Here is a 21,550-nt window from a genome sequence, read left to right as displayed (position 1 = left end):
CGTGTTGAGTAAATTATGCATGGGCTGAGATCTGAGGCTTGAATACAGAATCAGCTGTGTTCTTATCATTGTTATTTTTCTCCCCGTGTACGGGAGCGGGGGAGGGGGTCCTTCTCTTGCAAATAACCACAGTGACAGCAGCAGCAACGGCAGTAATGGATTTTGACATAGAAACTATCACCACTTTCCTTTCCTTCCATCAAGGGGCATCGATAGACGTGGGTTCTAATCCTAGCTCCCCCTCTGACTCTCTCTTAGACGTCAGGCAAGCCTCTTGGGACCCTTGACCTTCAGTTTCCTCATCTCCAAAATTTTAATAATATCGACCTCAATATCATGATGTTTGTGAAGAGTACAAAGAACTTAATGTGTATTCCTCCATTAAAGTTAAGTAATGTGCCCAAGGTCATATGGCTGGTAGTGCAACTCACTGCTTCCTTGCTGTGTGACCTTGAGCAAGTTACTTAACATCTCTGTGCCTCAGTTTCTTCATCTGTAAAATAGGGATAATAATAGTATCTCTCTGTGGAGTTGTTATGAGGGCTAAATGCATTACATTAGTTACATCAAAATATGCTTTAATAATTGTAAAATGCTTGGAACAGTGCCTTGCACAAGAATTACCACTATATGTATTTCTTAAAGAAAATAACTAAAGTGAAGCATAGTAGTGACAATGGCCCCTCCATTGCTCAGTGCCCTGAGGTGCTCAGCCTTTTGGTTTTGGGTCTATGAGACAGGACAGCAACCTTCCCCTACTGGAATAGGTCTCTGAAAGTCCTCAATAAGACTGAAAGGGCGGCAATGTGCTGGGGGCTGTTGAAGCGCATGCGACTGCTGATAAACAGGCCAAAAAAGAAAAGAAAACCCGGTCTCCTAAAACCAACTGCAGCGTCCACACGCTTTGAAAATTGTCTATTAAGGATGCAAATAAGAAATTACCCACACTTGTTGGAAGCTCTATAAACAAAACAATAACAGCCATTAGCAGGTAGAGAAGTGGCAAGCCATTGAATTAAGCAAACCCGTGCTCAGGGGGACCTTCCCGACTGGCTCAAAGCTCTGTGGCCTTTCTAAGAGTTTTCTGGGTAGGTGTGGGTTTAATAACCCATTTCCTGCCAGGTTAATAATAGCAGCTCACATGTATTAAGCACTTCCTATATGCCATGATGGTGATAAATGCTTTGTGCATATTAGCCCATCGACTTCTCATGACAACGCTACAAGGAAGATACTCTTGTGATCCCCATTTACTGTTGAGAAAACCAGGCACAGAGTGGCTCAGTGACTTGCCCAAGGTCACCCAGCTGGTTAAGTGGGGGCATCAGGACTCAAACCCATGCCATGGGGCTCTAGTCTCAGTTCAGACAGATCTGATGTCACTCCTGGCCTCTGGCCACTTCTAGCTATGTGGTTTTGGGGAGTCATTAAACTTCACTAAGCCTCTTCTTTCCCATAGAATCAGGTGTGACTGTAGCACCATTATGGGGGTTAAATAAAATTATACATGCACAGCGGCTGGCACTCAGTAAATGGGAGTTAAGTTAGTCTAACAGGTATAAAGCCGTCTCATTTACTCATTCAATGACTAAATTGTAGGTCTTGTTTACAGCTCTATCCTTAGCACCTAAGACAGCACCTAGGTGCTCAATTAATAATTGTTAAATGAAGTTCCTCTGTTAACTTGGTTAAGGAAGTTGGTCCCAGTCCAGCCTTTCCGCTGCATTTCCAGCTACATCTCTCTTCCTGAATTAGGCCCCTTGGCTTCAGCCTCTGGAGCTTTGACGGCATTGTTTTGTCTGCCTCTTCATTCCTCCTCTGCTGTACCCCCGCCACCCTCCACTTGCCGGTGGCTCTTTAGCTGGGACAGCTCCGTTTCATGCTCAAGTCTTGGTGCTGACATTATCTTCTCCAGCAAGTCTTCTCTGAGCCCCACAGGGGTGCAGGAGTGGGATGTGCAGTTACCACGGAGCTGGGTAATATAATACCTCATCCTTTCAAGCGGATACTATTTGCATATTGGCTCAATATTTATCTAGTGGGGATAGGACGTGCATAGAAAGGACTCTTTTCGTGTCTTATTTTGATTTGTATTTTTTCTACCCTAAGATCTTCTTACAAGGAAGACGGCCATTTACAGTTAGCCTCAGATTCTAATTTATCCCAGTGAAATCTTGACACCTCTTGCAGACGGGACCTCTGGCTGGCTGCCCTGGTTGTCACCCCTTAGTCAGGTCAAGTTCCCCAAAACTGAGTAAAGCATCCTTTCGCTGGGGAAACACAGCCCCCTGGTGTTTCTTCCTGTGGTGGCCCCATAGCTCTGTTGACTTACCTGCTTTTCTGTCTTGTCACCGTATGAACAACGGGGACTGGGGTCTTAGTCATCTGTGTGTCCCTACTGTCATTCCCCACTGCTTGCTCCAAAGACTTCCTCAAAATCATAATTGTTGAATTAAGGGATTCAGCTACCTAAAATTTGTGGTGCCTACTGTGTGCCTGGTCTTTTGTAGGATGCTGAGCATGCAAAGAGCATTGAGTAAAAGTCCTTTCTCATCATGGGCAAAAGAGGACACTGAGGACGGGTGGCTGAGCCTCGGTGGGTCCTGATTGACATTGCTAGAACTCAGGTACCAGTAGGGTAGAGAGAAGCAGGTAAATTGGAGATAGGCTGAGAAGGTCACCTGATACTAAGATGAAGCATTTAGAATGAAGCTTATAGATGAGGGAGCATTGCCTCCCTGGAAGACCTTGGCACGTTACCTAGCAACCAAGTTTGTTTCATTTCTGTGCATGTGTGTTTACAATCTGTACTGTGCATTCTTCCAAGAGAACTTAATATTATCCACATAAATCCAGCCCATAAAAAAATGGATAATATAAAGATAGGACCGATCAGAGCCATTTGTAAGAACAGAAAGGGAAAACATGGTTTCTGGAGCCTGAAATGGAAGAGTTACTCAACACGAGATAAATTTAAAGCTCTGTGCTTCTTATCAACAAAAGAAACAGAAAAAAACATAAGAGGTTATAGAGTTGTCCTTCTTTGAGAAAAGGAAGGCTGTAGTTTTGGGAGTCTTTTTTGCTTTGTTCTGTTTTCTAGAGGATATACACTTTTTCCTGACATAATTCACTAAGAGAGGTGGTTCCTATATAAGAAATAATGAGCAGTGTCATCAACGTTTTTGAAGTTTTGGTATTTCTCAGATTATGTAGAGGAGGAAACTGAATCCCAAAAGGATCTCACAGCCAGTCAGGAGGTGAAATTGGGAGAGGAGAAACCCCAAGCTTCTCTCTCCTAATTTGAATATATTTAAATATAATTTAATTTAAAATGCACTGGAAATGTGTTTAAAAATATGGGCTCAAAGAGCACATCCAGCCTCAAATAGTCCTTACTAGCCTATCTGTTTAATGTCATTTTAATGTGATTTTAGGAGGGAGAGGAGAGAAATACATGTGTTTAATATCTGTCGTTAACTGGAAGCCTCTTGTTTGCGTCGTTGAAGCTGAAATCTGCTCCAGCAGTAGAAAACACTGACCCAGAGAATGCAGACGGAGGTGTTAATTTTGACTGTCAGTAAATACGAAGAGGTATCGGGCAGGGGACATTCATTCAAGCACTTGTTTTGTTACAATTTCCAACTTTTAGGCTGGGCCTGAGCTCTCCCCGCTCTGACTTCTGATGGAAGGAAGTGGAATTTATGTGTCGTAGTTAACATAGGACATTCACACGCCAGCTTCTTGTCAAACATCACACCTTGTGCTCTCTGCTGTTTGAAACATTTGAAAAAGCTCAGGTGTAAGACATATTCACAGACAACTGATGGAAGCACACAAAGTCCATCCATTTGTTCAGGTAGATATTTTCAGGTTCCGTGTTTTCTATCGAACACAAGTTCTATGAGATTCTCATAGACAAAAGAGGGAAGCTCTTTGGTCAAGCCCACATGGGAAATTCTGCACTCAACTGCCTTTGAAGGTCATGGGACACCTGGGGTTAGTAAAGGCTCTGATAAGTCCTGCAGTGGTGAAACATATCATATTTCATTGGTTCCAAAGTGCCCATATTTTCCATACTTTAATATCCCTGAATTTAGGATGCATTTCACTATCAATGGTTTGACAGAGTTTAATTCTTTTTTCTTAATGTTAGGTGAAATGATAGTCTTTCTTACAAGTATTGGGGGTCTTAGAGTAGATACAATATGTTATATCATTAAGCCCAGAGTTCCCCATGGAATTCTGTTTCCTTTCCTTTTCTTCCTTCCTCCGTTTTCTTTTGGTGAGGAAGACTGGCCCTGAGCTAACATCTGTTGCCAATCTTCCTCATTTTGCTTGAGGAAGATTGTCCCTGAGCTAACATACATGCACATCTTTCTCTATTTTTTTGAGTGTGGGATGCAACCACAGCATGGCTTGATGTTCAATGTATAGGTCTGCACCCAGGATCCAAATCTGCAAACCCCAGGCTGCCAAAGCGGAGTGCACGAACTTAATCACTATGCCACAGGGCCGGCCCCTTCCTTCCTTCCTTTCTAAAGAATATCCTTGAGTATCTTACCTTCAAAATGGCTTTTCTAGAAACACTCCTTTCTCCCCTTGAGTGAAACCTTCAGATGGAGAGCACTCTGAGAGTAGTTTTACCAGTCTTCATTTTGGTTAATGTTGGGATAATTCTGAGGACCTTCACGAGAAAGACTCCCATGACATTGGTTAGTGGGGTCATGCGGCCGAGAGCCTTTGCTGCTAGGTCACTGTGGGTTCCGCCCCGATGACCCCAGGGTGGGAGTTCCTGCAGGTGTCAGGATCAGGAAAGCTGAGCCAGCACCTGTTTCTCTCTCGCCTTGGAGCAGGATGCTCAGCTTCATCCCTGACATTGGTCCAAGCCTATATGATGTGCAGGTCCTTGAGTTCTTCTTCTCCTTAACTTTTCTCTATTCTTAAGTTTTTTCTAGGATTTGAGTCCCATTCCTATTTTAAAAAATAGTTTCTAGGGGCCAGCTCCATGGCACAGCGGTTAATTTTGCACATTCCGCTTCAGCAGCCTGGGGTTCGCTGGTCGAGATCCTGGGTACAGACCTATGCAGCGCTTGTCAAGCCATGCTGTGGCAGGCGTCCTACATATAAAGTAGAGGAAGATGGGCATGGAGGTTAGCTCAGGGCCAGTCTTCCTCAGCAAAAAAAGAGATTTGGTGGCTGATGTTAGCTCAGGGCTAATCTTCCTCAAAAAAAAAGAAAACTAGTTTCTAGTCTCCGCATTTCAATAAATAATTTTATTGATTCCATAAACCATTCAGGAACGCATGAATGACTGCGAGAATAAATACGTGAATAAATAAGTAAGTACTCTGCTTGGAAAATTTGTATACATGCCATTTCTCTTAGGTCCCAGTTTCCTCTTTTGAAAAGCAAGCAGGTTGGAAGAAGTCAGTGTGCTCGACTGGAATGAGCACTAGATTTAGAGCAAGAAGGTCAAGGTCAAGGTCCTGGCTTTTCCAAAGTGCTTGTGGGATCTTGGTCAAGGAATTTAAAATGCAAACCTCAAGGTCCTCGGTGGCAGTGGTGGAATGAAAGTACCCATCTCCTAATGTTGCTATAACAACTAAATAGAATATGCTCTTGGCTAAACGCATATAAGGTTTTATGGCACGATCTCCTAAGTTCCATCTAGTTCTAGTATTCTCTAGAATGTGATGGGTGTGTTAAGGGTAACACATTTCTTGCCTTCAGCTAAAACGCCCAGTTTGTATCTTTGTACTTATTTTGTTTTTCATTTTGGCATATGTATAAATATAGTTTCATGCAGATCTTGGCTGCTTTCCTGTGAGCCTACACTCTTTAGAATTTCTGTAAGAAAATCTCCCAGACGACAGAATGTTCTAAAGGAGCTGTATAATTATGTCGCATGGTACAAAAATAAAATTTTTTTAAAAAAAGAAACCAACAACTAAACAGACCTTTGCATAAATCATCCTGTGCCCTGAGGTGGCTTGGGGGAGAGAGTTGCTCACGTTTCGAAACTCAAAGGACCATTTGCCTTCATGAGTCCTTATCTCTTGTTTTCTCCCTGGGTCTCTAAGGGTCTCACTAATCATACCCAGGCCTTTTATCTCCCTTTCTTCCTCTCCTGCTAAGCCTCAATCCTTTGCCACCCCCAGGCAAAAGAAAATCGCCATGAACCTGCAGCTGTAATATGGCTAAAATCACGCACACACAGAGTTGCACACACTCGTGTACACGCTCCTTGAAATATGACCTCCTAGGTTTATTTCCTGGCACCACTATTGACAAGGTGTATCTCCATGAGCAAGTCGCTTAACTTCTTTAAACCTCAGTTTTCTCATCTGAAAGTGGGAGCAATACCTCCCTGTGAGGGTTATGCGTTTGTTTCAAGTGCTTCTGTAATGAAGTACCCAAACTTAGTGGCTTAAAACAACACAGATTTATTATTTTACAGTTGTGGACATCAGAATCTCTGAAATCGAGGCACTGGCAAGACTTAAGGCCAGAAGCACAGCCTCTCTCTGTCTCTGTCTCTGTCTCTGTCTCTTTCTCTCACCAATCTGTTTCTAAGTTGTATCTCCTTCTCTGACTCTGATACTCTTGTCTACCTCTTAGACTCTTATAAGGACCCTTATGATTACATTGAGCCCACCTAGATGATCCAGAATAATCTCCCCATCTCCAAATTCTCCATTTAATCACATCTGCAAAGTCCCTTTTGCCATGTAAGGTAAACACGTTCACAGGTCCTAGGGATGAGGATGTGAACATTTGGGGCTGGGGGAGGACATTATTGTACCTACTACAGGTTGTAATAAGGAGTGAATTAGGTCATATATAGAAAAAAAAGCTCCAGTAGACTGTGGAATCTTGAATGCAGGATTGAGCTTTGCATATATGTGTCTATGTGTGTGTATACAACATATATGCATTACGTACATAAATGCGTGTGTACATACATATATGCATCACATACATATATATGTAATGTATATATTTAACTTATATGTTATAATTACATATGTATAAATAGATACATTTACATATTTAAAATATATGCATAATGTACAAATGCATAATTTATTTCCAATGAACGGCACATAGAAGTTCCCAGTTATGTGTACTTTGAAGCAAAAAAAAAAGAGTCAAAGAAGTGCAATTTTGTTGACGTTAAGAAATCTAGATCTAGAAAGAAGCCAGCAACTAAGATCTGAGAACCACTGAAGTATATTTACATTCCCTGGGAAGAGCAAATGGGCTAATAGATCAAATAGCAATCATAGATAATAATAGCATAGTCATAATAACATTAATAATCATTATAACAATAGCTGACGCAGTAATTGGTTACTACATAATAGATACTCTTTTGTCCTTTATGTAAATTATCTCTAATTCTCACATCAGCCCTATGATGAGGATTATTATTATCCCATTTAATAGATTAGGACACTGAGGCCTAGGGAAGTTAACAGACTTGATAAGGGTCATGTAGCTGGTAGATGATACAGCGTCTATTTGAATCAGGTTAAATTAGATCCAAAATCTGAACTTGCCACCTTGTGTCTCCTTTAAGTAGGAGGGTATGAAATCTCAATAAATTCCCCAAAGTAGAAATTATACAAGCTACATTCTCAGAGTAGAATGCAATAATATTAGATATTAACAACAATCTGTCTAGCAAATGAATCTATCTACTTGAGAATTACAAACAAAAAAACAACCTAAGTAACTCTTGGGTAGGAAAAAATCAAACTCAAATCACCACCTCTTTAGAAATGATCAGGAGCAGGAAGGCTGCGTGTCCAACTCATGGAATATGGGCAAAGCAGGAGTCAGAACTCCATGGCATTGATTCAAAAACAAGAGAGATCGAAAATAAACAAATGAAGCATTCAACTCAAGAAGCCAGAAAAAGAATTATGAAACAAAGTCAAAGAAAGCAGCAAGAAGGAATTAATCCAAATAAAAGCTGAAATAAACGAAATAGGAAAAAAAAGGGAACCCCATCAATAAAATGCAAAACGCTCTTCAAAGGAGAGAGAGAGAAAACACAAATAAATACATTAGGAATGAGCTAGAGACATAACCACAGAAGCACAGAAGATAAAACAAATTTAATGAGAATACTGTGTACAACTTTATACCAATAAATTCACAAGTCTTGATAAAATGCATTATTTTCTTAGAAAATATAAATGACCAAGTTTGAGTCATGATGCTGTAGAAAAATCTAAAGAGGCAGATAACATAAAATCAAATGATAAGAGAGCTAAATATCTACCATTGAAAAGACATCAAGACTCGGGGATTTATAGCTAGGCCCTATCAAATTATCAGGGAATGGATAACCTCTATCTTATGTAAACCAACCCAGAGAAAGAAAATACAAGGACAGTTCTCTAATTTATTCCATAATCCTAGCATATCCCTAATACTCAAACTAGGCAAATATATTCTCATCCGTCTAGAAAAATCTGGTAGACGTATTAGAACTGATGAGCTCCTTATGTGGTAGGATGAAAAACCAACTTACAAAAATCCATAATAGCTTTCCTCAATATCAGCAATAGCTAACTAGAAAAATATAAGGGAAAACATAAGTGGAAAATTGATCCTATTCCTGAAATGGAAAAGACTAATAATAGAAGCTATCACTTTCCTGTATGTCTGGGCATCCTATATTCGAGTCATAACTCATTTAATCCTCACAGTGGCTCCATGAGGTGGGAACGTCTATAGATAAGCAAAGGAAGTGCAGAGAGGTTAAGCATTTTGTGCAAGGTCACACAGCTAGTAAGAGGTGAAATCTGGATTTGGACTTTGGTGATCTGGATCCAAAACTCATGCCTGTATCCTCTAGAATGTAGTGTACCCCGTAAATACCTATGAATATACCCCCACAAGATACAAGCAGACTTTTGTGACCAAAAGTCTAAAGTCTCAGGGAAGGTTTTAAAACAACATTTGATAAATGGAGATGCAAACTATATTTCTGAGTTAGAGGACTCCCAGCTGTAAAGATGCTGTATCAGTCAGCCAGGATGAGATCATCTGTGTTGCTGTAACAAAGGAAGCCTCCCAAATCAAAAGCTGGCACACAGATGTTTATTTCTTGATCATGTAAGGTCCACTGTGATCGAGGCAGTCCTCTTCCATCCTGCAGTATGCTTCTGGAACAGGTGGTCCCCAAGCTTGCCATAGCAAGAGAAGAGAGGGCTTAAGAATCACAGGATGTTTGGAATGGCTGGGTGTGGCAGTGACTTATATCAGGTCAATACAGATTCCATCCTTCAGAATCCCGTCATGTGGTCCTTCTAACCCAGCTGCAAGGGAAGCTTGGACCCATCATCCACAGTGTGTGTCCAGAAAGAGGACCCAGTGTGATGAGCAGAAGACATCATCTGCCACAGTTCCAGCAGTGCCCAGCACAGCATTGACTCTCAATCCATATTTCTTAAAGGGAAAAAAAAGTTAAACTTCCCCCCAATTTAATCTACAAATTCAATGCCATACCACCCAAAGTTTCACTAGGGTTTTGCATGAAATTCCAACTCTAAAATTCATCTGAAGGGAAAAATGACTAAGAATAGTGAGGGATCTTTGAAAGAAAATTAGCATTCATGATGGGGAGGAGACTTACTTTATATCTGAAATATGGTATAAACCTTTAGTAATTAAGGTAGTACAGAATTACTGCAGGAATATACAGATAACTAAATAAAAACTCCAACCATATGTACATGGTATACATAGGGATTTAGTATATGACAAAATGGCATTTTGAATTAGTTAGTGAAAGGATGGACCCTTCATATAATTGTCCACCCATTTTAAAAATAATTAAGTTAAAATAAACACTCCCAATATGCACAAAAATAAATTCCATACTGATTAAATAATCAACGATAAAAAACTAAAAAAAATCTAGAATAATATACAGAAATATGTTTTATCATCTTGTGACTTCCTAAACATCCCACGAAATTCAGAAGCAATGAAGGACCAAGATAGAGAGGTTATAAGACATCAAAAGCAAGATTAAATACAAGTACAGACGAGAAGAAAATGTTAGTATATAGGGAAAGTGAAGGACAACTCTTCAGAAAATATGCAAAGCACGTACAAGCCAGTAAAGAAAGAGATAACCATAGAAAAATGGTCAAAGAACACGGCTAGACCATCTGCAGAAGGAGAAACACAAATGACCACAACGTGACAAGATGGCGAACACCACCAGGCATCAGGGAAATGCAGATTCCAACAAAAATAAGGTATTTTTTCCCATCCAGATTGGCAATAATGAAAATGAAAGATGTGGGAAATGGGCTCTCTCATTCGTCAATGACAGGACTGTAAACTGGTAAAGGCTCTACAGACAGCCATTTAGTAGATCTATCAAGATTTAAAAATTCATAAAACATTGACCCAGCAATCCCTCTTCTAAGAATCGGTTTTATAGGAACACACATGCGCACAGTGATATATGTACAAAGATCTTCATTATGGCACCATTTGTAATCACAAACAGCTATAAACAACCAAAAGGCTCATCAATAAAGATTAGCTAAAAGCATTATGGTGCATTTATACTGTGTGATACCAAATAACCATTAAAAAGATAGAGCTATATGAATACTGATTTGAAAAGATCTCTAAGAAATAATATTAGGTACAAATGCATATTTCACAACAATGTATAGTGTAATTCTGTTTATAAGTTTATTATGGAAAAAATATATATACATAATAGTTAGCAGTGACGACCACTAGAACAGGAAGTAAGAATATGTGTGGAGTGGGAAATGAGGAATGTCCACATTTTACTCTATAGACTTTGATGATGTTAAAAATGTTTAATGATTTATAACAAAAATGTGTTTATTCACAGGAGCGTGTGTGTGTGTGTGTGTGTGTGTGGAGAGAGCAAGAGTGAGAAAGAGAGCACAAGCAAGTGCTCTACTCAATAATAAATTCTTTGTCCATATATTCTGGGAAACTCCTGATAGATGGATGGAACTAGCCTTCATCAAGTACTTACCACATACGCTGCACATTCATCTGCTCACTTCATCTGGACTGCAACTTTATTAAGGCAGAGTTACTTCTATTTAGCAGATGCGAAAAGAAAGGGGAATAGATTTGACCAAGGCTGCATGACAGGCCTCCTTCTGAGAAACTTTCCACCGTACTTTGGGCAGAAACATGTAAATATTAGAAAGACAAGCAGTGCATCAGCTCCGGACACTGGGGGTTGGAGGAAGAGTGACAGCTTGCTTCATGCAGGATACGTTCTTAGCCTTTCAGTGGAGTAATCTTGGATCAAGTTTTAAGCTCTGCCTGTCTACTTCCTGCCTGTAGGTGGATTCTATATCTCTAGCATCAACTACTGGTTCCTGCAACCTGGGTACATTTTTCTTCCCAAACCATCTCACAATCTTTGTCCTTCTCCCATATGAGTCTCTGAGTCTCTTTGTGGTCAGATTCAACAAATTTTCACTCCACCCCATGGAGGAAAGGCAAATAAGAGACTGCCTGATTTCTACTGCCTCCAACTGGCACAGCCTAACCAGGGTCATATCATGCAAAAAGCAACAACTGGATTTGGAGGAGACAAGAGTAGAAAAAGATGCCTTTGTTGCCAAATAGACCTGAATTTGAATGCCAGCTTTGCCGTTTATTCACAGGGTGACATGCTTTATTTCTTGGCTCCTCATTTTGCTTCTGTATCAAGCAGGAATGATGAAGATATTACCTTTTATTCGTGGTTAGAAAATAAATATACGAAGTGCCCACTGGATGGTTATATGCTCAATAAATAGAAACACCACCGTTACTACCATTAATATAGTTATTTTGTTAAGTACCTTGCAATTCCTGGTTCACAGCCAATGTATCATGGGACCACATAGCAGCCTAGTGAATTAAGGTAGAATAGGAGCATCTACCCCATTTTACAGATGAGGAAACTGGAGATCAAAGAAGTGAAATGACTTCACATAGGTCCAAAGGAGCAAAGATGACATTTATACACGTCCCTCCAATTGTGCAGCCTATTCTTTTGTCTGTCCTATTTATCATGTGCACCCTATCCCCAGTGCCTAGCAATGGACCATGAACAGGTAGACCCTCAAAAAATTCAGTTTCTTTGATTGATTTTTCAGGAGCTGAGACCTCTGCTTCCACCCACCATGCCTCTCTGTGAGATTCCTTTCCCACTGCTAACATCCCCAAACTGCAAATATTATTTCCACAACCCCTTGTATACTTGTTTGGTCCATAGAGGAGCCCGTTCCTGCCTCAAAGGCATATCAAGGGCCCTTCTGCTGTCAGGATTAGGTACTTAGAGGCCAATCGAGGCTGCTAACATTGCTAATTGAATAGAAGCAGTGGCTGCTGCTCCATGCGTTGTCCGTGGTTCTGGAAGCATCACCTCTGAGCTACAAGGGCAATAAAAACCTTGTTTTGCTACCGTCTTCAACCTGAGTCGACAGATACACTGGGAATAGATTCTGGTTTGAGGAACTATTTGATAATTCCCTGTGAATTGGTCTGTCATGCTTTTTAAAGTCTGTGTGTTCACAGAAAACACTTTTTAAATTTGCTTTGTTCGTGGATGTGCACTCTGGTTTCCCCCTCGATTCCTCCAAAATGTCACAAATGACTTTCCTTGAATTTACCAATTTTCAGGATTAATGTGCTTCTCTCTAGACACCTGTGCCCTAGATAGATTCCAGCCAGAATAGCTGTCTCCCTTCCTAAACTCTGACCTGTTTTGCAGGCAAAGGAGGCCTTGGTTTTAGGTCACCCCCAGTGGGGGCATCCAGCATGCGGAGCTAACTCTCGGCTCTGTTTTATCATGCAGTTGTGTGGAGGAGTACAAGCTGGCTCCTGATGGAAAATCCTGCCTAATGCTCTCAGATGTCTGCGAGGGCCCCAAGTGCCTCAAACCTGACTCCAAATTCAACGACACCCTCTTTGGAGAGATGCTACATGGTTACAACAACCGGACCCAGCATGTCAACCAAGGCCAAGTCTTCCAGATGACCTTTAGGTATGGGGCAGACCCTTGCACTTCACTGACTGAGTCACTTACCAAAAATCTGGACATGGGGAGGAAGCCATGGGCACCATGGAATAGAGCCTGTTATATTGGCCAGCGTTTCTCTAAGGTCACTGATGCCTATCCATGAAGTGTTCCAAGTCAGTGAAATTCGTTCCCTGAGGTTCCTTTTCCACTAACCTAGCCCTTATTTATCCTGCTTTCCCATTTTCTAAACTCTATCCACATATTTTAAATTCAATCTTTTAAATCATCCTGTAAGTACAGTTAATGGAATTTTAAAAATTTTTAATTAATCTTTCAGTCTATTAAAAAATAAGTAGCTATGTAGGCTATTCAGGCAGTTCAAAAATAAAGACATTTAATGAAGTAGAAAATAAAATTCCCACCACCCAGAAATAGCCAGAATTAACATTTTCTTGAACATTCTTAAAACACCTCTCTCTCTCCATCTATCTATCTGCACGCACACACACACACACACACCCCTCCACATCTCAGTAAAGCTGTTTAGAAATTGCTTTTTTGCTCAACACTATGTCAAAGACTTCTTTCTCTGTTTATAAATACAGAGGTACATGAGAAATTAAAAGATGAGACTACTTGTATATGAGAGCGGAAAGAACAGGAACTGGGTTGGCCAAATTATATAAAGATTAGACATGCAGTCTAATTGTGAAAGGCTGCCTGGGAGAGTTGAAGGAATGAGGGCTATTCTATCTGGAGAAGAGAGGCCTTGGGTGGGATTTATTCATGCCTCAAAATCTGTATAACCCTAAGATGGTGTAGTGAGAAGAATTCTTCCATGTATAGTAATAATTATCTTTGAGAACACAAAACTATACTTTTAGACAGTTTTGCATGAAAATGTAATAGGATATTATCACAAAACAGGGTTCGCCCGTTTGAGGTCATGTCAACAAAAGTCAGAACTGGTAAGAAACATCATTGTTATAATCATCATCATCCCCATCCCATCGTCTAATTAATAATAGTGGTGATTGTAGTAGGAGTGGTAATAATGGCTACTATTTATTAAGAACTACTCTATGTCATGTTCTTTACTAAGTATTTTTAATAATAATAATAATAATAGCCACTAACATTAATTCAGCACATGCTGAGGGCATGCTAACTACTTTCCATCCATTAGTTTATGTAATCCCCTCAATGGCCATGTGAAGCAGGGACTATTATGAGAAATGGAAATGTTAAATGACTTTCCCAAATCCCCCTTCCAGGAATTGAGAGAGCCAGGATAGTGCCATTTTATCTTCATTGTTAAAAGTCTTTGAGAGGCCAGCCCAGTGGCATAGTAGTTAAGTTTGCACACTCCGCTTCAGTGGTCCAGGGTTCACCGGTTCAGATCCTGGGCACTGACCTAAACACTGCTCATCAAGCCATGCTGTGGTGGTATCCCACAAACAAAATAGAGGAAGATTAGCACAGATGTTAGCTCAGCAACAATCTTCCTCAAGCAAAAAGGGGAAGATTGGCAACAGATGTTACCTTGGGGCCAATCTTCCTCACTAAAAAAATGAAAAGAAAAAAACCCTTCAAGGCAGCATGGCTTCCATTTTACAATTGGAAAAGTCAACACCAGAGAGGTAAAGTGACTTCCCCAAGATCACCGTCTAGTGAGAGGGAGAGTGAGAATTCAGATGTAAGTCTGGCTGGCTCCAAATCCTTGCTCTTGTCTTCTAATCCAACATACCTCATCACTTCCCATTTTATAGAACGAGAATTGAAATGTGAATTTGCTAAAACCATTCACCTATGTAGTTATCACATGCTCTTTGAGCACCTGCTATGTCCCAGGTGCTTTGATGGTTAGTAGGGATACAATGGAAAATGAGATAAAAATGGCCCCAGACCCTGTGGTGCTTAGGTATTGTGTGTGTAATCTTATGTATTTACTAAATTTGTGGTAGGTATTATGAATTAAAGATACAGGGCTCCAGGAAAGCAATTAACAGTGGGATCTAATTTAGTCGGAGCAGAGTGGTGGGGGTGCGTCTGTTAGATCGGAAAGCAATAATAAGTCTGCGGAGTTGACTTTTCAGATGAAGTGTTATTTAATACCTGAAAGATGAGTGGGAGTTAGCATTGGAAAAGGTTTCAAGCAGAGACAGATGTTCTAAGAAGGAGAAGAACTTGGTTGGCTTCAGGAAATGAAGAAGTCTAGTGTGGCTGAAGTTGAATAAGTAAGGGAAGAATGGGGACAGTAAGCAGTGGCAGATCATGGGGGTCTTGAAGGTCAAGGCTTTTATTTTTTACTGCTTGCCTTCCCAATGCCAACAGACTGGTCTGTAGGAGAGAACATGGTGCCTTAAAGGCTGGCCTGGGAGACTCCAGACTCAGACATAATTTTAACTCCATCAGGAATCCTCATTCTGCCTCAAACCCTCTATTCGTTCTTCCCAACCCTTAAATCTTGGGTTGTCTCTAAATAGCCAGGATCTGTGTCTGCCCTGATTTGCTTGTGGAGGGGAGTGTAGTGAACAGACCACACTTTCTCATTTGACAACAGCCTCAAGATTTGGGAAACTCCCCAGACTGCCGTTATATCAGAGTAGCCCGTTTCACTTAAACTCTCTCATCCTTGGCTTCAGTTAAACTTTCTTTGAAATTATTTCCATCCCCAGACCATGTCACCTCTTGAAGCCACATGTTAAGGCAGTTGACTTCCCACTGAGGGAAGGAGAGCATCTTCTGATGAGTCTAAATTTATCTCTTTCAAGTCTCCCTGCCTGGGCCTCAGACAGGAGAGAGGCTGTGGCTCCTTTGTCCTCTAAGTTCCAGAAGGCAGGCCTGCAAATTTTTCAGCATCAAAAGCAGTTGTCATTTCTCGCCTCCTCCTCCTTCCTTCCCTCCCTCCTCCAAGTAATTTCCAGTCCAGCCTTCCAGAGTAGCCAGCAGGCACCCCACCAGCCATCCTGCCACATGCCTCATTTCCTGACAACTGCCTGGCCTGGGATTTCAAACGCTCTACCAGCTACACTCTCCTGTGTGACAGCTGCGACTCTGCTTTGTTCTCTTTGCTGCCCCTGCCCAGATCCCCACACCTAGCACCTGCTGATAGAAGACAGGTCTGAATTCTCAAGTTCTCTCTTGAATCTCTAAAAGATAAACCTGGATTTCTGCTTTACAAAGCACTTCCCATTTCAAGTCTCTGAACCGGACAAGCTCTTAATGATTAAGTAGTGCAGACGTCACCCTTGCTGTAAAGGTGGAGAAACCGAGGACCAGGAAAAGATATAATTTGCCCAGTGCTCACCATGATTTGGGACCCTTCTGAGACTGAAAGTTAGAGTTTGTGACTCGCAAACCAGTGATCTCCTGGCTTCTGGTTCTGTTGCAAGGGACATAGGTAACTTCTGTGTATCCCCTACTAGCATGTAGTGAGAAGAGCTGCCTGTCCCATCCCTGCTCTCAGCAGAGAGGGAAGACCTGGTGCCATAGGAGGATGCCAAATTCATAAGTAAGAAGAGATCTGAGGCATAAAAGTACCCCTGTGTGCATGATTCTGCAGGAGCTTGATCCCATTCCTGGCCGCCTCTGCAGGTTGCCACATGTAGGCTGCAGCCTGTCTCTGGGAGATGAGCATGTGGTGATGCTTAGGACTCCTGACAAGTCCAAGAGTTATCTACCATGTGTGAAGATTAAGTATGGCACACACTGAGACTCACGTAGAAAGATAGAGACAGGATGGGAGTGATAGAGGGAAGCGGTCAGAGAGACAAAGAAGAGACGTGGAGAGAGAGACAAAGATGGAGGGGACATTAAGGAGAGTCTAAATGACAGAAGGAGGGAAGGACAGCATGGAAAGAATTAAAGAGATGTAGAGCAGTGACAAGGGTTAAAGAGATAAGGAGACAGATGGCGAAAGGCGGGGGAGTTGAGAAGGAGTGAAAGGTGGAGAACTACAGTGATAGAGAAAGAAGGACACAGAGTTCATCCTAAAGTCACCATAGAATTTACTCCCAGGAGGGAATAAGGGTTGTTTTAAGAGACTGAGTGGTACCCAGAGAGGGCTCTGGATTAGGAATCAGGTTCGGATGGACATGAATGGACATAAAAACCTTTGGTAAAGTCCCAAGTTTTATGGAAACATGGAGTCAAAGATCTCACTTCTAAATTGCCCCAGAACCCAGTAAATGATGTCAAGCTTTCCTGTTTCTTTTTTTTTTTATGCTTTTTGGTGAGGAAGATTGGCCCTGAGCTAACATCTGTCACCAATCTCCTTCTTTTTGTTTTCTCTTTTTTTTCTCTCCCCAAAGCCCCAGTACCTAGTTGTATATCCTAGCTGTGAGTCATTCTAGTTCTTCTATGTGGGACGCCACCACAGCATGGCTTGATGAGTGGTACATAGGTGTACACCTGGGATCCAAACCAGCGAACCCCGGGCCGTCCAAGTGGAGCGTGCAGACTTAACCACTAGGCCATGGGGCCGGCCCCAAGCTTTGCTATTTCTAATCCTTTTCAGTGAACTGTGTTGGTTTTAATGACCCAAGCAGGGTCACTATCTGAATTCCTTCCCTTAGCTCTCGATCAGTGAGGGAATTGGCAAAGACTGCTGGAGTGAGATAAACTCATCGAAGGTTGCTGGTATTTGATGGTTCCTTTCTTTGTATTTTACTTCCCTTCCTCTCCCATCCTCATCCATCCTGCCTCATTCTTATAAGAAAGAAAGGTCAACCTTGGTTATAGATTGCAGGGATTTAGATAAACATCAGTCAAGAACTATTAGAGAGCCTGGAGTCTCAGAAATTGCAGCGAGGAGAAGTTGCTTGAGAATGGAGGCTGAGCAAATTACAATGGTCGATTTTGCAAAAGTCTCATAAAAAATAAGATAGTTCTGCCAGCAGCAGACATTTGCTCAGAGGCCTTCAAGAATGACCTACAAAGAGAGTGAGGAGCTTATGAGAGAGTTGCTAGAAAGGCACTGATTTTCAATCTGGTCTGCTTATCAGATATGCATACTGTACAGCATAAGAGGACAGTTTGGGGTCAGATGTGGGATTTCAGAGTGAGGCGGCACCAACCCACGCCTGGCAAGACAGAGGTAGTCTCTTTAGAGATTTCAGAAGCTAGGGGTTTTCCTAGTGCCTTCCTACGAGATGGTTAATTGCGCATGCTGCTTCTGGATCCTTCATTTTCCTCTTCCTCCTCTTTCCCTTTTTCCCCCTTTAACCACGTGTGTATTTTTTTATGTGCTAGGTCCTGTACTACATACTGCATGTATTTTCTCATTTAATCTTTCCAATGCCTATTGCAACGTAGCCCTTAACAACTTGGTTTTACAAAAAAGAAAATGACTGTATCAAGGGGATGCATTAGGTTGTATCCTGATAAAAAACAACTTCAAAACCTCAGTGGCTTCACAGGAAATGTGAGTATGGGTTGCTCATACCACATGCCCCACACAGAATTGCAGTGGTCTGCTCATTCTGGTTTTTGGGAATCAGGGCTGAGAGAAGAATCATCTTTATGTGCTTCCATGAATGCTCTATGGGAAAGAAGCTTGGCTCTCATTACTTCCTCCTAGAGCTGAAAGTCTGCTCACATTCCATTGGCCAAATCAAGCCCCATGGTCATGGCACCCCCTCAAAAGGCTGAGCAGGAACATGCAACCCTGTTATGTGCTGAGAATCAGAGACCCAGAAATACGTGTGACATCAATACTGTTTACTACACGGAGGCACAGAGATGTTAGACTAACCAGCCTCACAGTCATACAGCTAAAAACTGATAGCACGTAGCCCAAGAACAAAGCCCATTTAGCAATAGTGACCCCCAGGCTTCTAGCATTCTCCCACTTCATATCCCCACCTCTGACAACTGAAATAGACCTTCTATTCTCTTCTTGTCAATTTTCTTCATTCATTTCCCAAAGAACCATAGACTTTATAGATGGAAGAACCTTGAAGCACACTTTGTACAACACCCTCCCCTCCATTTTGTAGATGAGAGGCCTAAGACTCACAGTGTTTAAGTGAATTCCTAAAATCATATAACTCATAAATGAATAAGCCAGGATTCAAACCTTCAGTCTGTTGAGCTGCACCAATACCCACTCTGAAGGCTCAAAGACATAGGATCCAACCCCCACACTGTAAAGATGGTAACACCAAGGCCAAGGTTCCATAAGGAATTAACAGCGGAGCCAGGCCTGGAAGCTGTTTTTCTGCATTTTCAGGCCTGAATGTTTTGTAATATACCATGATCTTATGGTAATGAGAGAAATCAAGAGAGATTGTTAGAGATTGATGGGGAGATTATTAATTGAAAGTGGCATTAGCTTTTGATTTTCAAGGCAATTCCCAATTCTTCCTATGCAGAAATATTCCCGATCTTGGCAAAATCCTCAGCTTGCTACCCAGAGACAAAGCTGCGTGCTACCTTTTGTGGGGATCATTGGTGAGATCTTGGAAGTAGACTGAGGACAGAAATGGGAGGCTGGATCACAAGAGTTAAGGGGTAACTTTCCCTGAGGTCCTGACTCTTGGGCTGGCTACAGAGGAATCTCTCTTCTGGGTCTCTGTTTTTCCGAGGTTTCCTGACATCTTCTGCAGGAAGGCGGATGGGTCCAGTAGGCCCTGGAAACAGAAAGCTGAGTTTACCTTCTTGTTCTGCCACTTCCTACTGTATCATCCCTGGTCATTCTCTGCCTTTGGGTATCTGTTGCCTTTTCCGTAAATTACGGTTAGGGCAGAACTCAGATGAAGACTGAGGGCTTCTACCCAGGATGCCACACTCTTTCTACTCAACCCCATGTCCAGGGGCTTAGTAGAAGCCCTTTCTACTTACGTGATCATAAGAATCACCTAAGGCTGCCCCAAGACCTACCAATCATTTTTTCTAAGATAAGGGGCCTGGGAAAGTGAATTTTCACTGCATCCCCAGATGGTTCAAATATCCAGCCATTTGGGGATATATTGGCCTGATGTCTAAGATGGCAGACTCCATAATCTGAGTCCTAACTTGCCACTTGTCAATTGTGTGACCTTAGGCACTTGCATTCATTAAGCCTCAGTTTCCTCCTCTCTAAATTAGGAATAATAACAACAATACCCAATTCCTGGTGGTGTTGTGATGATTAAATGAGATTGGCGCCTATTCTATCCCTGTTCTCAGCAGATAGGAAGGACCCAGGTGCCACAGAGGGCTGCCAAATCAATAACTAAGGAGGAATCTTAGGCAAAACCCATCCCCCTGTGCACGATTCTGCAAGAACTTGATCCCTTTCCTGGCTGGGACCCAGCTCAGGGTGTCAGGATGCTGCCGTGAGAAGTTATAGGGTCCAAGTCCCACACCTGCCATTTCCTAGCTGTGTGGCTTTGGACAAATCTCTTCACCTCTATGAACCTCAAGATCTTCAACTGTAAAATGGGGTTTTACCTCAAAATATCCTCAACAGTCTGTGGTGAAAATTTAACAGGCTAATAAGCAAAGGTCCTAGACACAGTAGGCTCTCAGTAAACATTGTTTTCTCTTCCTTCAATTGTCTTTCTTTCCTCCCCATCCGGAAGCCATAAAGCAGATGAACATGGTTTTTGTTGCAGTCCCCCAAATCTCATCTCTGGACTGGAGCCATGGTCATTCTCCCAATTTCCTCCAAGCAACACATGTTTTGGTGAACCTATGGCTTTGGTGAAATGCCCAGGGTTGGGGCAGAAATGCAGCCCTTCATGCGCTGTGGGTGTGTGGGAGGTAGAGAGCCCAGCCAGCAGTGTGGGATGGGCAGCAGCCCAGGGTCACCTTCTTGTGGGGTGTTTATCCCAGCCTTTGGAAAGACATAATCTCAATGAAGTGTTGCATCACCTGTGTCCTAAAGGATAGCCCCCTTGTTTCTGTCTGCAAAGCCTATAGTGAAATACATCTAATAGGAATGTGGGATTTAGATGCTCATGTGTGCTGTGTGGAATTTGATAGTGGGCCTGGGTCCATGTCCAAAAGTTCCGGAAGTGTGTTAATTTCGCACCTCTGTGATGATATTCAAAACATTTAAGCATTGGCTTAGAAGTGGCGTCAACCCATCAGAAAGGATGCCCATCCAAACGGACAGAGTGAAGGTTAACCAGTAAGCCCTACGGATCTGCATGTCAGTCTTGCTCACCTCCTACTTTTCTCTCTTAGCGACTTATCACATCCTCTGGTGCATTTCTCAATATCCTTATGCATGATAGATGTTGTAAAACTATTTTTTCTTTACTCTTCAAAGCCTGTCTTTGAGGGGCAGAGGCAGGTGTTTCTCCCACGACACGTGGACAGTGCAGGGTGACTATCATACTTTTTACATGAGAAAACTGAAGCTCAGAGAGGTGACATATAGCATCCAAGGTCATACAGCTGGTAAGTAATGGAGCCAGGAGTCAAGGCCTGCCCTCTCCACCACTACAGGTAATGTGTGCACATGCACGTGCGTATGGTCTCAAACCACAGGATCCTCAAAGAGCAGAAAAGCAGATAATAGTTCATCAT

The 21,550-nt window shown here is 42.0% G+C and overlaps 1 protein-coding gene across 4 annotated transcripts in view; it reads left to right on the top strand.

Moving 5' to 3' along the window:
* ASTN2 (astrotactin 2) overlaps positions 1–21,550 on the top strand; it is an 826,144-nt gene that overhangs the window by 516,582 nt on the left and 288,012 nt on the right. For all 4 annotated transcript variants that reach the window (XM_046684656.1, XM_046684665.1, XM_046684648.1 and 1 more), the window contains exon 13: positions 12,869–13,057. In XM_046684656.1, coding sequence (XP_046540612.1) covers positions 12,869–13,057 — 189 coding nt within the window. The remainder of the gene's footprint in view (positions 1–12,868; positions 13,058–21,550) is intronic.

The sequence above is a fragment of the Equus quagga genome, chromosome 1 (assembly GCF_021613505.1).
Source record: "Equus quagga isolate Etosha38 chromosome 1, UCLA_HA_Equagga_1.0, whole genome shotgun sequence".
NCBI lineage: Eukaryota > Metazoa > Chordata > Mammalia > Perissodactyla > Equidae > Equus > Equus quagga.
This window is presented reverse-complemented; position numbering and strand designations above follow the sequence as displayed.